Source organism: Rhincodon typus, chromosome 25 (genome assembly GCF_021869965.1).
Source record: "Rhincodon typus isolate 14 chromosome 25, sRhiTyp1.1, whole genome shotgun sequence".
In the NCBI taxonomy this organism is placed as follows: Eukaryota; Metazoa; Chordata; class Chondrichthyes; order Orectolobiformes; family Rhincodontidae; genus Rhincodon; species Rhincodon typus.
Window position 1 is genome coordinate 31,992,630 of NC_063356.1, and position 17,736 is coordinate 32,010,365.

General features: G+C 37.0%; 1 protein-coding gene across 4 annotated transcripts in view; it reads right to left on the bottom strand.

Annotated features, from left to right (window-relative positions):
• Positions 1–17,736, bottom strand: part of tbc1d22b (TBC1 domain family, member 22B) — a 1,108,217-nt gene that overhangs the window by 171,473 nt on the left and 919,008 nt on the right. For all 4 annotated transcript variants that reach the window (XM_048611941.1, XM_048611940.1, XM_048611939.1 and 1 more), the window contains 2 exons: positions 14,081–14,209; positions 12,829–12,894 (listed from right to left, as the gene is read on the bottom strand). In XM_048611941.1, coding sequence (XP_048467898.1) covers positions 12,829–12,894; positions 14,081–14,209 — 195 coding nt within the window. The remainder of the gene's footprint in view (positions 1–12,828; positions 12,895–14,080; positions 14,210–17,736) is intronic.

Genomic DNA, 17,736 nt, shown 5'->3' on the forward strand with positions numbered 1-17,736 from the left:
GCGCCAGAGACGGACAGAGCGCCAGAGACGGACAGAGCGCCAGAGACTGTCCCTCGTTGAGGTGCTTGGTGACAGGATCAGAAAGAATGTAGAATGGAACAGTGGAGTATTTGCATGCAAGAGAAACTGCCAGTTTCTAAGAGTAATGACTACAAATGTTGATGGCAACATCTGGTGTTCACACGTATAATTAAATGGTTAAATCCATAAACGACTGCTTGTGTTTTGCTTTTCTTTTACAAAATGCCCCGTTCAAGTGCTCACAGGCTGAATTCATGGATAAATCACTGATTTGCTGTGAAATTCCACGTTCTACACTTCAATAATCCTGAAAAAGCAATTGGAAAGTTTGAGGTTTGTTACATAAGACGTAAATGGGATTTTTTTAAACCAGCGTACTAAGACATTGGCAAAGGGTACAGAAAATGTGAGAAATTAATGTATGGCTCAAAGACTGATGTCGGAGAAGGTGGTTCCAGTTTGTAGACTACTGTCATCAGTACTGGGGAAAGTGAGAACAGTCCACAGACTCTCATAATAACCACCACAACGTGGGACAAAATACACAAGAAGAAATATCAGGTGCTTGTGATAAAGAATTGCCAATAATCATGGGTGACGTTAATCCACATACATATTGGAAAAGCCCAAGGCTAATGAAGACTTACTGTAAAAAAATAAACAACTGACTTTAAACAAGAACAACTTTGCTAATAACATTTACTCTTTGGATCATTCAGATTTTCAGCTGCATTTTTACACCTAGACACAGCAGAAATCAATGTTAGGGTCAGGATTACACGTTGAAGTCCGATCCTTGGAAGTACTTCATATGTAAGTAAATGGAAAAGAAAAATGAGGATAAGGGAGATGGATTATACATTGGATATCACATTGAGGAACTTGATTAACGTCAAGTTACTTGTAGCCCATTAGGTTTAACTGCTTTTTTCATTAAAAAAAAAATATAAAACATGAAGGCACTGCAAATACGTCAGCTCAAATGTCTTTTATATTGAATTTCATTAACTTCAGACTCATTTAGTTTTAAGCACTTCTTGCAGACAAAGCAGATGCATTTAAAAATCTTAAAACTTCTCCACCAAAACCTGTTTATCTTTAACACAACTAAAATGCCTAGTACAGATCAATCAAAATCATGACAGCACGAATTGTGGAAGAGGGTAAAAATATTATCCATATTAGGTTTAGTTGTAAAAATATACATTAGTTGTGCTTGATTTGTTTTTTCTTTGGAATCATACGCATCACACCACCACATCATAATTTTTGAATGGTACTTTAGGACTGGAAAATCACCTCTCTTTTATCCTGTCTACATTCCTCACAGCTACCCGAATTCAGAACAGTAGACAGACTTAGCATCCTTTGCATACTTTGTGCACAGTATGTAGAAGGGCTTTAGGAAAGTCCCATACAGTATTGTCTCCAAAATCTATACCCTAGTAGAAAAGGACAAAAGGGTTTATACATCTCTCTCCAGTCATCATTTTACATCACCGACACCCTTTTACATCATATGAAACAACAAAAATTAATGAGAGGGGAGGCTACTGTCCAGAATAATCTGCTAAAATCAATATTTCCTGCTGCAGTTCAATTCAGAAATTAGTCTTCATTGTATGTACAGAAATTGTGAAATGAAAAAAATTGGAATTAATAGTCTAACGATGACAACGAATCCATTGCCAATTGTTGGAAAAACCCATCTGATTCACTAAAGTCCTTCAGGGAAGGAAACTGCCATCCTGACCTGGTCTGGCCTACATGTGACTCCAGACCCACAGCAATGTGGCTGACTCTTAACTGCCCTCTGGACAATTAGGGATGGGCAATAAATGCTGACCTAGCCAGTGACGTCCTCCTCTTATGAATGAATAAACAATAAGGAAATGTATAAATAATGTGTATTTTCTTGGGAGGGAGAACTGTCTGGGAGTCTGTCTCCAGTGACCTCTTCCAGGCTGCGTGGTAAGGAGCTCCAAATAAAGGTCAATTTGAGCTGCTGAACACACGACTCCTTTTTAAAATCTCTCTCCAACACCCACTATCCTCCAAATTCACAACATTGGTAACACCAATGCTTAACATGGTTATTCCTCACTTTTAAATTTTAAGGTAGACAAAGTGTTATGACTGAACTATTATAATAGCTTAAGTGAAGACTCTTTAAAAAGAAAGGAAAATGTCAATATTTGTTTTATCCTTGTTCTGAATTTGACATAAAACATAAAATGAGTACTTGAAAGTCAACACAGTGTTTAGCAGCAATTCTGAACTTAATACGATTGTACAACTTTAGGTGTTTTTAAAGAGATAAATATGAAACAAGTAAAAGTTTACATTATATCAAGTGACTTCCATTGAATGCCCACTGGAAAAGCATAGTACCATTAACAGCAACTTCTGGACTTCTTCCAAATCAGAGGCTAGGAATCTTGACTTCCCAATGCCTTTCCACCACCTACACATTACAAAGTCAGGAATGTGATAGAATACTTTCCACTTGCCTGGATCCATGTAGCTCCAGCAACATGCAAGCAGTTTGATGCCATTCAGGACAAAGCATCTAGCCTGACTGGCACAACATGTACAAACATTCACTCCTTCGACCATAGTACACTGCAGGTATTACATGTCAATCGACAAAATGCACTGAAGAAATTCAACAAGGCTCCTTAGACAGCACAATCCAAACTCTCAACCTGTATCATACAGAAGGACAAGAGATATAGGAGAACACCACCACTTGCACATTCTCTTCCAAACCACTCATCATGCTGATATGGAACTAAATTGTCATCTCTTCATTGTCACTAGGTCAAAATCCTAGAACTCACCTCCTAACAGCATTGTAGGTGTACCTACACCAAATACATTTCAGCAATTCAAGAAGATAGCTCACCATTACCTTCTCAAAGTGATGACCAATAGTGATTGGCAATAAACGTTAGCCCAGCCAATGAAGCCTATATTCCTGAATGGTTTTCTTTAAAAAACGCAGTTCAAATAGTATAGCTCTCTCATACAGCTTTCTGGCTTTAATTAACAAACTGCAAATAATTTGCCAGAACAAGCGTTTGCAAAACCTAAAATATGAATGCACCAAGAGCCCTTCAACCATCTTACTGACTGCATCCTGTTTTCATCCTTTTGTTAATTGATAAATTATGACTGAGAAACAGTTCAACAAACCAATGTAAGGTATAATAGTATAAACTTAGCTGCAATGAACATATCAGCTGGTTAACCACCAATTCCATTAAAAGAAATTTAAAGTTGTCATTTATACCTCTTAAACTGCCTTGACAATCCAAAAGGGGTATATTTAAGAGAGCAAATTCATTAAATCTTTGTAAAATGAATTTGAACTAGTCTAAGAGCTAACATTCAAACAATCTTCTACATGGGAAATTCATGATTAATTCTAAAATTAAGTAATTCCTTGGTTATCTGTGATTACAAACTACAACTATTGGGTTAGATTTTTGAAATATTCAGATTACTTCATTTATATATGCAGAACAAATTAAAGACAGTTAAAAAACAATTTATGCATAAAGAAATTCTTAGTTCTGAATTACAGTTTCATAGATGCCAAAACTAGAACCCACAATTCAAACTTTGTCTTTTCATTGCAATGTGTTTTACAGATACGTTTGAACCATGACCACACCACTAGTACCATGCATTGCCCAGTATAGCAACACTTTCTGGAGACGTAAAAGACATGCAAACATGCTTGAATTTTAGCGTTCAGTTGTGCAAAGCAGCTTACAAAATATCTCTTTATATCGAATAACACAAAGTCTGTTCTCCTCCTGGATTTGTTCTGTAAATACTTTGTCTTTTATTTATCTGTATTTTTGATAGGGGACTAAAAGTGGGAATAGAATAGTTCTAAAGAAACAAGAATTGTGGAATCAATCGCTGTACGTTTTAAAAGCAAGCTACCAAAGCACTGTTTACATTGCTGTTTGTTCAACCAGTTGGGGGAAGTTTAGTTACAGGTGAGTTGGAACAAGAGAGTGTGTATGACACGAAATTCAGGATGGAACAAGCAACTGATATGTCTGTGAAGTTGAGAACAGGACTCCTGCCTGACCACAAGTGTGTGATCGACTCCAAGATAGCTGAATAGCTTATGGGCAGAAGAAAAATAGCCAGAAGCCACTGGATGTCCAGAATGGAAGATGCTGCCCTTATCTCTGCACGAAAATACATGTAACGCCTAAAAAAAGGCCAGTTTGTTTTCCCTTACCAGTTACTGCAAGCTGTCACATTTAACTAATAAATCTGAAATTTTATAATTTGTGAACCAGTTACTTTGTACCTCCTGCATGGAAACGCAAAACACTTGGAGAAATGGGAAATCAACGAGGAGCAAGCCTTGACAAGCCAAAAAATGATCTCAGCCAACCCAGTGGACAGGATTCACTGAACTACCTTCTCAGTTTTCCCATAAGACCAATATTTTTGTTTTATCTCTGTCTGTATTCATGCATAGGGGGAGTTTTATAAGGGGGTTAGAGTTTTAACAAGTAGAGTTAAAATCTAAAATCTTGTTTATGATAAAGGTAATCCTTGTTAAGTACAGAAATCTGATTTGTACTTTCTCTCACATTCTGCATCTGCACCTTTGTTTTCTTTCTGTGCTTTCTGTCAACACGCATCTAAAAATGCAGATAAATTATGGAATTTTGCATACTTTGATAAAAATCTTTAACTTCTGTGACAACTGAATGGCAAGGTTAGATTTGCAGCCCGCCAAGGGGCACGATTGTGCACAGAATTCAAAATACTTGTAGAAAATTAGATGTTTTTATTGCTGATGTATGTACATAAAATTAAAGCTCAGTATATATACTGACATCTTGTTTGAAAGCCATAGTAAATTTTGCATATAGTGGGAATAATATTGCAGAGAAAAACCAAGTTAAGTAGGGACTAAACTGGGATTCTATGATTCTGAATCTAGGTCGCTAACTACAATTTGCCATTAAACCCTATAACTGACTCCTTGCCATTTTGTAAGGGACGCATATTGGTCGGCATCTGAAAGGTCAGCTTGTTTCAGGCAGTCAGCCCTTTTTCAAACAAAAATTAATACGCTCTAATGTACACATCTCAGATTGCCACTGCAGGACAGAATTTAGATTTCTTATTCCTCTACAGCTCACAGAAGACGGCCACCAAATTAAACTCTGGGCCCATCAAAACAAATCAGATCATTACCATACTGGGTTCCCCCAATGTTCCCAACAAACCCCTACCATTCCCCGCTAATCACAACAAAACCCACTCCCCAACTTGATCCTAGCTGGGTGATCTGATTGCAGTCAACACTGAACTAATTCAGCAAGATGCACTGTTTGGTCCCCTTACATTGTTGGTCTGCTACAAGTAATGCTGTCCCTATATATGAAGCAAATAGAGAAAGTGCCAACATGCTTGTAGACTTGATACAATGCAAACAAGCTAGTTATTAAATGCTGATAGGATTAGTTTTACATTGTTATACATTTATTTACAATTCATATCGAACCACAGTATTTCAGGCACAAGGAAATTTCCATTATTCAATGCTGTGAAATGAGGCCATGGCACTCAAAATAACTCCTGTCAGTCACATCACAAATGATATGATATTCTTTTCATTTCAACTACATTTCAAAACTTGTTATCTGGGTGACTGTCAGGATTTCTCTGAGAGAACCAAAATAGTCTTATGTTTTACAATATGCTAAGACCATATATGGAATTTAAATATTTTATATGTAATCTACTACCATAATGCACTATTTTACATTAACTGTAATCAGCAGTAACAACACAATTTTTAATTTCAAATGATTTCCATTTCCTCTCACTTTAAAATTTAATTAAATCTTTGCACAATCTGTGTATTGAATTTACCTACCCTACTGTTTAGTTCCAAAGTACACAATTAAAATTCAAAGTGTGCATTTGTCCCAAAAAACATTTTAGACTCCTGGTTTGAATGGACCTGACTGACAAGTGGAAGATGTATTGCTGTAAACAAACAACTTATAAATAGGTGCACAGTCTACTGTTGGCTTTCAAACTCAGCATCACAAGATGATCTCCTGTAAAAGAGAGGATCTCAAAGGATCTAAGAGATTCCAAAAGGAAGACCAAGAGAACTACGGATGCTGTTGTTTCAGCCTGCTCAGGCTCCACAGAACTCATCTCTTCCAACCCTGACTCAATCTTCTCTCCCCGGTCCAATCCCTGCCCACGTACATCCGTGGTTCCTCTGATGCTTCACGCCAGTTTCAAAATTTCAAGTTTGCAGGCTCCAGCCACCTCCTCTTCACAAATGACGTGCAATCCCTTTTACACATCCATTCCCCAAACAGGAGGGTCTTAGGGCTCTCCGCTTCTTCCTGGAGTAAAGACCTGAACCATCCCCAACTGCCACTACCCTTGTCCACTTGGCCGAGCTCATCCTCACCCTCACCCTCAACAATTTCTCTTTTAACTCCTCTCATTTTCTTCAGGTCAGAGTGGTGGCGATGGGTACCTGCATGGGCCCCAGTTACGCCTGTCTCTTTGTGGGGTAGGTAAAATATTCCTTCTTCCAGTCCTATTCCAGCCCCCATCCACAACTCTTTCTCTAATATATCAATGATATCATCAGCGTTGCTTCCCTCTCTCGTCCAGAATTGGAAAAGTTCATTGATTTCGCTTCCAATTTCCACCCTCCCCTCGTTTTCACCCGGTCTGTCTCTGACTCCTCCCTTCCCTTCCTCGACATCCGTTTCCATTTCTGGGGACAGACTGGCCATTAATATCCACTATAAACCCACTGACTCCCACAGCTACCTAAACTATTTTTCCTAAAGGAAGTAGGAGATCAGATTTTCACCCGTCGGAGCCATGCTTAACTTGGGCTACAATGTAATTTCCTGAAAATGCCATATTCTAAATATGCCAGTAGTTAGTAGTTTAAATAGCATGTCAGTTTTGTTGCTATTCACGCAATTGTTTTCTGATAGCTTTTCTTTCAGCACATGCCTCCAACATTTACAAGTTATAACAGGAGAATCCCCAGGGAAATTCTGACATCTGCTGAATGAGAAGTTCACAAAGGACCTTCAGATCAAAGGAACGTCAATAGCGAGCAAGTCAATACTTAGAATATGAACAATTCACACATCACGACTACAGAATGCAATTCTTGCTATCACCTTCCAGTATCTTTACTGGCCAATGACAGTAAATAATGATGTAACTTGTATCAAACAGAAATGTTGTCAATAGTGACATTAACCTAAGTGAACAACAAGTATATCCTTGAAAAACTAAGGCTATAACAGCAGATTAAACACAACTAAACTATTCATTGCCAGAACACTGCTGGAAAGATATCATTTAGAAAATTGCTCCCAGCCTGACATGAGTGTTTATTTTTCCCTAGATTAGACATCAGTACTTGAAGATACGTGCCAGATGGAAAAAGGTTTGGTAAATCAAAATGTTACAACTAGGGAGTTTCTCAGTTTTGTACTGATATTCTTAATTCATCCAGCGGTATTGTTGATCTTAATACAGACCTCCAGCAGCTGCTCCAGGCTACAGAATCATTTTACTGAAACACAGAATTCACAAAAAAAAAAATGCACAGAGCAATCAGGGTGCAACCACCTGAGCTGCTTAAAATGTAATGCATGATATTGCATTTTAAAGACTTTGATATATTTCAAAGCACTTCAAATTTTGCATACGGATTGGAAGCTAGAGGAATTAACGTAGTTTATATTTGAATGAAAATAAATTTGGCTAATCTACAAATGAGATTTACTCATTCAGTAACAAGTAACTTATGTAATGTCTAATATGGAAAATAGAAAGCCAAGTTGATCTCTTGTCTAGCAAGTAGCCCAGGTAATAGATACCCTGAAGCACACCTTCAAAGCATGCTCCAAGTTTGTTAAATCCATTAGACAGTCCAAAGGAGTCTAATATGACTTGGAAAGATCAGTTTCTAAATCTCAAATTTTTCTTATGGTTACCTGACAGCAATTTTGGAGAGAAACGTGACCATGCAAAAGTTCACCTACCTAGCTTCAAAACACAATCTAAAATATCTATTATCAGCTTAATCTGGAGGACAAATACTTTACGCAACTAAACAAAACAGCTACAATATTCACAATTAATTACTAATTTTTAAATAGGTCAGGTATTTCTTCTCTTCATTATGGTTTTGCTGAGTTGAGCTAGACATATTATTCATTCAAGTATTTTTATATGACATTTTAACAAATGAAATTTAAACCAGAATTCTAACATGACTTGAGAAAAATGTTTCAATATTTCTCAATGTCTTAGCCTTACATTTGACAGTACTTTAGCATGATACTTACATCACTGGTATACATTAGCCCAAGATAATTCAAGGCTATCTGTCCCTCCAATAACATCTCTTTCAGACTATTCTCCAATATTTTAATAGCATTTTTGTGACATGCAAATATTTCCATTCCATAGTTACGCAGTAGGTAATTTATTGAGGAAATCAGTAACAAAATCTCAATAATTATGTAATCCAACTGTTTTATCCAATGTGTCTACCTCACTGAAGAATTTAGATACCCAAAATTGCCTTTTACAAGTTCAATAACGGATCATGAGCCCATTTCAGTAATTCAAAGTTCTGTTAATCCACAGAGTCTCCAACCTCTAAATAAACTCCCTTAACATCGATATTTTCAGTTCTGGTAGATTAATGCCAACAAGGCATGGCTTACCAGGCCATCTCATTGAATCTATTGCTAATAGCAGTGCGGGCAACCTTATTTGAAGCAATGTGTGGGGATGTCATGATGATGACAAACTCATGCAACACTTAACTTGGAATTATTGAACTTATAACAGCATATTAACCAAAGAATTATAGTCAATTTTAGGGCTTGCAAAACTGTGGGTCAGAAACCACAGTAAAGTTACAAAACCAAGTTCTAAGGTTGCAAGTTCTGAGCTAGGCAGCTGTCATGAAGCTCTAACTGAATATTAACAGCTACAAGATCCATTTTAAAAATACACGTTTTTCTTAAAATGTTGTACGAGGCTTGATTGATTGACCTTGGAGGCCTGATTTCTGCCTTAAAAATGCCAGGAAAAAGGTAGGTTGTTAAAAATCAAAGCCAATTAAACACTTAGAAACATGTCTCTTGTTGTTGTTGACACATGATGGAAATTTTTAAGTCTCGAAATGGGATCACCTAAGGAAAAGGTTTGAGAAGCAATGGTCTCCAATTTTATAGTACACAATTTAACACAGTCGATGGGATTCTGTGAAACATTATTAATGACTGCTAGCAAGCCATGTTATTTTAATACTTCGTTATAATACTAAATAAATATTCATGGAACCTTAAATTTTGATACATTAAACTAGGGAATTACAGAACGAGAAAAGTGACCACTAACATAAAAATAAATTAATCTATTCAAGGGATGTGGACATCCGTGACTAGGCTAATATTATCAGTCACCCCTAACTGCCTCGAGGTGACGATGATCGGCTGCCTTTTGAACTACTGCAGTCCATGTGGAATTGCTTCATCCACAGTGTTGATAGGGGGTGAATTCCAGGAATTTGACCCAGCAACAACTGATGTGGGTTTACGCCACACTAACCTGTGCCATACCCAATATTCCTTCCTATGTTGTCAAATGAGTTACATGAATTACTTCTTTTTGCAACATTTACATTCTATCCTTTTCTTGCTTATCCCTCTCCAAGTCTTGGACTTGATTCATCTGTTTCAATTGGTAGATCAGAAAACCTATGACCAGGTAAAGAAACACTTGAAGCAAGGTTGGTGACCTTGCATTTTCTCAAGTGGATTCCATTAGATCAGAGGCTCAATCGATCTGGCTAGAGGATTTGTGGTAATGTCACTTATGGAGTATCACAAAGTTGTTATTAGGGCCCAGAGCTCTTACACAATTGTTTCCTTGTCCATGTTTGATTTTATACCATAGGTCTTCACTGTGTTGCAATGTTGAGAATTCCCAAGGCAATCCCTTCCTAGTGTATATCACTATGCCACAACATCTGCTAGGTCTGTCCTACTGGTAGTGGTGGTGCCTGGGACGTTGCTTGTAAAGATACGACTGGTGCAAATAATTATGCCAGGCTGATGCTTTACAAGTCTGTAGGGTCACTCTGTTTTGGTACATGCCCCAGATATTATAGTAAGAAAAACTTTGCATGGTTAACAGAGCTGTATGTGCTGTTGTCATGCCTGAACTGTAATTCACTCTTTCACCAGATTTTGTATCTATTTTACACAGCTGAATGGTTTACCAGGCCATTTCAGACAGTATTGCAGTCATATTTAGAGCAGTCTACAGAAGAATGACGGATTTCCTTCCTTGAAGGACATTCGTAAACCAATGGTGTTTTTATGATAATGGCTTCATGGTCACTATTAGAGTTGCTTTTAATTTCAGGTCTGTTAATTGAACTCAAATTTCCCCATCTGTCGTGATGTGATTTGAACTCATGTCGAAGAGCATTAGCCAGAGTCTACAGATTACTCGCTCAGTGAAAATACTACTGCATCACTGCCTCCACTATTACAAATACCTTAAAATATTTTCATGTACTAAATGTAAAGTTAAACAAAGGAAACTACTATATTAAAAAAAAACACGTTTAAAAGTAGACAGAAGGCTTTCGCATTCAATTTATACAGAAAACAAACATGAAACTTTCCAAAAATAAAGTTCTTTCAAAACAGAATTCTACTGCTTCAAGCCCAAAAAAAAATGCACAAAGCAACGGAATTAATTGGCAAGGACCGTAAGGGACTTACAAAGTACAAAAATATAAATCTTTCTAAATGATAGGACATGCAGCCAATGAAATTTCTAAACGGACACTACATTGCTAAAACTTGATCTTCAAACCTAATCAGATGACAGAAATTAATGACTTCCCATGGTAACACCGAAGACTCAAAACTGGCAAGTTCTAAATTGCTGCACCATTAGGCAAACACAGAGGCACTGTCCTTTTCCCTTGATTTTGTTGTTGCAAAGTCAGGTGGCATGCTGTTTTTGATTATGAGAACGTCAAATTGTATAATGCATGAAGTATAATTTGCTTCAAAAGTGTATTGTGTTTAAATCTACCATTTTGTTCATGGCAATAAAATCTAATTATCATAATAGACATATTATAACATCAGTTGAAGGCAGAGGTTGATGAGGGAAGTTTGAAGTTTTCCAGCTCTACCTAAGAGAGCCAAAAACAATAGCTGAATGACCTTCCCTTTTCTTCAAAGAATAGGATGATACAGCACAGAAGGCAGCTGCTTAGATACTTGTAACTAAGCTAATTCTTTGAAACAGATTTCAAAGAAACAGTCTATTCGGCTGCTCCTTCCCTACAGCCCAATCAGTTTACCGCAAGGTAACAGCAACTGGACTGTTAAGAATATCCCATTCAAAGCTCAATCAACAGGGACAAACAATTTAAATGAGGAACACTAATAAGATACAGAAGACAGGGTGACCTATTAAGTCCCAAATAAACTTTACATCAACACAGACTTTACACACATCCCTCTTTGCTTAAGAGGTAATATGTCAGAATAAAAAAATCAGCTCTCTCTCTGCTGAAATGGTCCAGGTATGTGTGGTGAGATGTGGACAACATATTTGAACTTAAAAGAAACTTATTTATCCAAAAAGTAGTAAAATGTGGAATTTGCTATGATAGGGATGAATTGAAACAAATAGTATAAATACATTTTAGTGAAGCTAGACTAGCATGAAGGAGAAAGGAACAGAGGGGTACAATGTTCGATTCAGATGAGGAAAGTTGGGAGAAGGCATGGATGGTACATAATGCTGGCATGGACTGGTTGAGCCAGACACTTGTTTCTGTGGCACATATCTGGTATAATCCTGTGTAAATGGCAAAGTCCCCAGTGAACAACAGTTTGGAGCTTTGAAATTCAGTCCACACACGCCTTACACAGTCCCATGTTAAAGTTTCAGGTCAGGTACAAGCAAAGATTCTCAAATAATTCGGACTCATTTGCTCTAGCTTGGTTTTCAGCTATAGTTATTCCCAAAAAAACATGTTATAAACACTGCTTACGGCCACGGTAGCAAAAGTGCATTAATAGTTTAAAGTCCTAAGTTACTAAGTATTGTATTCAATGGCCATGAAAACTAGCCATAGGTTTAACTATCAACTGGAGGAGGATAGAAACATCTTAGAAAATAGAACAGGATTTTTTTTGATGTATGTCAAGATATGCAAAGAATTTTAGAGTGCTCAATCATTTGCCAACTATAAAAATATCGTTATAATTGGATCAATGCTGTGTTACTTCAACAGCAAGCAATCTATTTACATAGCTGTCAGTGTATATTTGCTGCTCTATATCCAACGTGTAAGTGTGATCCAGTGCTAAAATTTTCTCAGCAAATTAACATGCTGGCATAAATTAAGCCTAAGCAAGCACGGGTATATTAACATATTTTGCCCAACCAACTAAGATTCAAGCAGCAATTATCAAAGGATCCCAACATAGGTGGTTTTTACTACAGTCTTCCATGACAAGCATATCTAATTTTTGTACTAAATTTTAAACAAATTATTTAATTAAAATGTGCAGGACACTTAAAAAGGGACAACTAGGCTTCCAAAATAATAAAACAATGTATAACCAACATCAAAAATGATACTTTAATTACTATCAATATTACAATCAATATTATTTAGAAATATTAGTAGGAAATGCATTTTGGTTTGCTCACCTCTTGAACAGAAGGTTGTTGAAAGAGGGGAATCAAGGGATTAGTTCTGGGAATGTCAATGTGAATCTATAAACACAAGTGAAAATTAGATTAATTCAAAGCAGTTTAACAAAGAGTTACCTTTCGTTTTACTTAATTTTGAGGCTTTTTTCCTGTGCAGAAATACATTTTTAATGAAGAACTCACATATTTTACTTTTTTCGACTACTCATGTAAAATTCACTCATTCAGAATTACGTGTTATCAAGAAAATTATCTTCTAAGAAGCCATTGAACATAATAATGTGAAGGGTATAGTGGAGCAAAACAAACAAAACTGAACTGTGAATATTACTAAAAATGCCATATGATTCCTTTTCTAGACATTAATCCAGCTCCCTTACAATGCCCTTTTCAGGAATCAGTTAGGACTTTTAGGGTTGTGAAAACCACATTATACATGCATGCATCTTATACTTCTTTAAAACAATACTTTCCAATTACATAATCATTCGTACTCATGTCCAATCAAATTCAAGTTCAAGAAAGTTCAAACAAAAGGGCATCATTTAAATTAAAAGTACCCATTCTAAACTTCCACTCCTTATGTCAGAATTAGTACTACAGAGTAGGAATTTTACAGCCAGAGCTCATCAGTGTTTGGCATGCAGTTTTGATCCTACGTGCACAGTTGGGCATGCAGGTAATGCAGCATTTACTTCTTACAGAATAAAATAAATAGCTAAATTAATGACAAACAAATCATTTAAGCAGATTTTGACAGTTTGGAATTTGAGGTACTGCTGAAGAATGTTTGGCTTGCAGTGTGATGCACCTACTTGCGCTGGAAGCTATATACATTAATACACAGGACCCCGCTCTTTGCAGACAGAAAGAACATATATAAACACACTGGGCCTGTTTCAACACAAAAATGACTGTTTGGTGGTTCATTTCTCAGGCCAATGTCTTGACCAGAGTCAACCTGCCTGGTTTAAAAAATAAACAAATTCTGTCATTTACTTGTCCATCATCATTAACACTTGCCAATCAATCAGCACTCCCTCACATACAGTATAAATGGTGGTTTTCCCTTTCAATTGGTATTCTTGCAAGCTGTCCTGATGAGTACAAGTCAAAAATCTTAAACATCTTTTTTTCAGCAATACTTAGCAGTTTCATTTTACACAAGTCTGATTTTAACATTTCAAATTATAGCAGTAACTACAATATTAACAATTAAAAGATGTGTTAAATAAAACAAGTGTAATACCTGTCGATAGGTATCCTGGTGATGTTCTTCATTTCTAGAGTCATAATATTGTTCAATGAACCCAAAATACTCTTCTCGCTTTCGCTGTAAAGTGATTTCCCTTCTCTCCATATTTGCTGGTAGATAACCCTATGAAAAAGTTACAGAAAAATTGTGTGATGTCAGAAATGCAGGAGATCATTACAGGGGTAAAGAAGCAAGTTTGGTCCTTTTATTCATCTTGCCACAAGTACAGCTTTCGCAATCAGGAAAGAATAAAACTACAGTTGTATAATAATAATTACCCTTATCTGTAGAGGGCACCTACTTCACTATTCAAAATGAGCAATTACAAACAAATTTTAATCCATTCCTCCAGCACTTAACTTAATTCATTGTGTGGTCTTTAAGTCTAGTTAGCAGCACTTTTATCTCTGAAACAGAAGGCCCTGCACTCCACATCCCCAGAGTTGAAGGTCCAACGAGGGAACTGTGATGGATATGAAAGGGATGTCCACAATATGTCCAATTAGAAATTAAAGAAAACAGAAAATGACTTTGAAGAGTCATATCAGACTCAAGAATGTTAATTGTTTCTTTCTCCACAGATGCTGCCAGACCTGCCGAGTCTCTTCAGTATTTTCTTCTTTTGTTTCAAATTCCCAGTGTCTGCATTATATAATCTTATATGGCTAATCAGGTAGTTAATCATCCTGCCAGTACTCTCAGTGTTCACCAAGAGAAAGTCCAGAAATGTGGAAACAGCAACACTTTTTCAGTAGCCAGCTTTAAAGCTTTAAATAAATGGCACAGTATTGTTTTTTTTAAGAAAAACCAGATTTTCACCTAGAAACTGACACAATAAATCTTTGATCCAACAAATTGCAGGAACAATAAAAACAATTTGTATTAATCTGTACTCCTTCATGTCCATGAAACAAGACTACATAATACAATTAGGCAACAGGTCTGGTTGGAACACATCAAATACTACTGGCTCCCACACTCCTGTCAAAATCACCTGAAATATTATAATCATCCTGGAAAAGCAAGACAGTGCTTTTGTCATTTTCTTAAACTGTTCTCCTCCGTTCCTTCGCATTCAACAACTGCTAACATCTGTGCAGATGCCCATTACTCCACTTTCCTGCCAAGATAAATATTCATGGACTCAGCACTTCCCCTTGTTTGAATTTATAACCATTTACAGTTTCTCTGGTAACTTTCCTCATACCCTTTCCAACCGCAACTTTTCTATGTAAGCCACTTCTGAATTCCTTGAATTTATTCCCACTTAGTTACTGCTCACTCAATTTCCTTTCAAATGCTGTGCTGGCTGCCATTATACATCCTCTCTTCAGAGATATCCTTTCTCACTACATTAGTAAGACCTCCTTCTTCAAAGAAGTATCCAACTGTAACCATGTTACAATTCCAGCTATTGGTAATAATGGAAAATCAGATCTCAGAATGAAACTTGGTTTGATCACTCGTTACTTTTCTTTTATGTTAACTGTGTACTCTCATGATGCATGTTGACTAGTGTCTTGGGGGATCCACTTGAGAGTTCTGATGAGATCCATGACTTAATATCTCATCAAAAAGTTTGCACCTTCTTACAGCACAACACTCCCTCATTAGTGCATTAAGATGTCAGCCTATTGTTATGAACCCAAGTGCATATTCATAGAGGCAGTGATTGTATTGTGAACAAAAGAACATAAAATTTCATCACATAAAAGGAAAGCTCAAACTATAACATATTATAAAAGAACTATTGAACCATCTCAGTACAAAGAAAGGATTTCTCCCATTTATGGGAGAATAATCTTACAGATTCTCCAACCTGAGTGAAAAGTCACTCCTATCTCTACTCTAAACTTTCCTGATCAGCTGGCATGGGTCTAATTTGTTTCATTTTGGCAAATTTCTGCATTTAGTCAATATTATTTTCTTCAGTTAAGGAGACACAGGTGGGGTGGGGGGGGATGGTGGGATGTTGAGGAGAAGTGTTATGTAGGTTTGTAGTATATTGCTATTATTTGGAAACTTAGATTTGAAAGTGGATTAAGGATAGATTTTAGTGCTCAGTTCCGTGAAAGTTACTATTAAAAAAAAGTCAACAAGTTATTTGAATTGTGAATTAAAGACAGCAATTGCAAAAAAAAACGCATGCAACTTAAGTTAAATGCTTCAGTCAGTGACAGGGGCAGTTCATAACCGAATGTTTACAAAGTTGAGTTTCATTACCTGCACGGAAAGAAATGTTCAGAGACCCACCAACAATCCAAAGAGAAGGGGTGGAAAGAGTCACTCAAACAGGGAGTTACGGAGTCAAGACAGGAGTGATACATCCCTTGGACCAAGCGACTGTAAAAGGATATTGCTGCTTAAGACTTCTCTAATTTGTCTTTCATATATACACAGCTTTTTACTTTTGTTTTATAAACTGGGGTTCTTTTAACAAAAGAATAATAACAACCTTGTGAAGGTGTTCTGTGACTGACCACCATAGTACTCCAGGTGAAGTCTACTGAACAAGTTCTTAATCAGTTGAAGCAAAGCTTCACTACTCCTATACTCAAATCTTCTTGCAAGAAAGGCTAACATTCAATTAGCTCATGAATTAATCAACAGCAAACATAGGAGATTACGCAGCTTGCATTTTCTTCCATTCTACAGGGCAACTTTTCTTCAACTGGTGCTCGTGTGAGGGAATTTTCCAGGATGCCGTCCCGTATGTTTTGAACATTGCCATCACTGTTGCTAGGCCAAAAATCCCTGAAGCCTAAAATTCTTGAATTCCCTTACTTCAGTACGACTGCACCTATCCGTATTCAACGCCACCATCACCATCTCAAGAGAAATTAGGAATAGGAAATAAATACTGCCTAACTGCAAAGCATACAATCCATGAATGAATTTTTACAAATGAAAAACCCTGTGTACTGTGTCTTTTTTCAAGAGTCACATGACTCAAAAATTAAAACACTTCTTTGATAAAACACACCTCGTTGCAGTCAATCTAGAAGTGGTTAACAAGGCTGGACGCAACCTACCAGCTCTTCACACTATATAAATGCATCAATTTAGCTCTTCTGCTTGTCTATCTAATCTTTTCCATGATGAATGGTTCCACACCACTGTTACTCATTGTTTGGGTTGTTACTACACCACATTTTCTGTACAACACTTTTTTTTATTTCAACTCTGTTAATCTTGTAAAAATCAAAAGAACTGCGGATGCTGTAAATCAGGAACAGAAACAAAGTTGCTGGAAAAGCTCAGCAGGTCTGGCAGTATCTGTGAAGGAGAAAACAGAGTTAATGTCTCGGGTCCGATGACCCTTCCTCAGAACTGATGGTGGCTGGGAAAACGTCAGTTTATATAAAGAAAATAGGGAGGTGGGTGGGGTAGGGAGTAAATGTGGGCAAGAGGAGAGATTGGAATGGAAATCCCGGAGAGAGGAGCAACTCCTTCACAGATGCTGCCAGAGCTGCTGAGCTTTTCCTGAAACTTTGTTTCTGTTCCTGATTTACAGCATCCGCAGTTCTTTTGTTTTTTTATTTAGTATTTAACTCACTGCCACATCTCTTCCAGGCATGCCCACCTTGAAGAAGTTCTGCTCCTCTCTCCAACGGGATTTCCGTTCCAATCTCTCTTCTTGCCCACGTTTA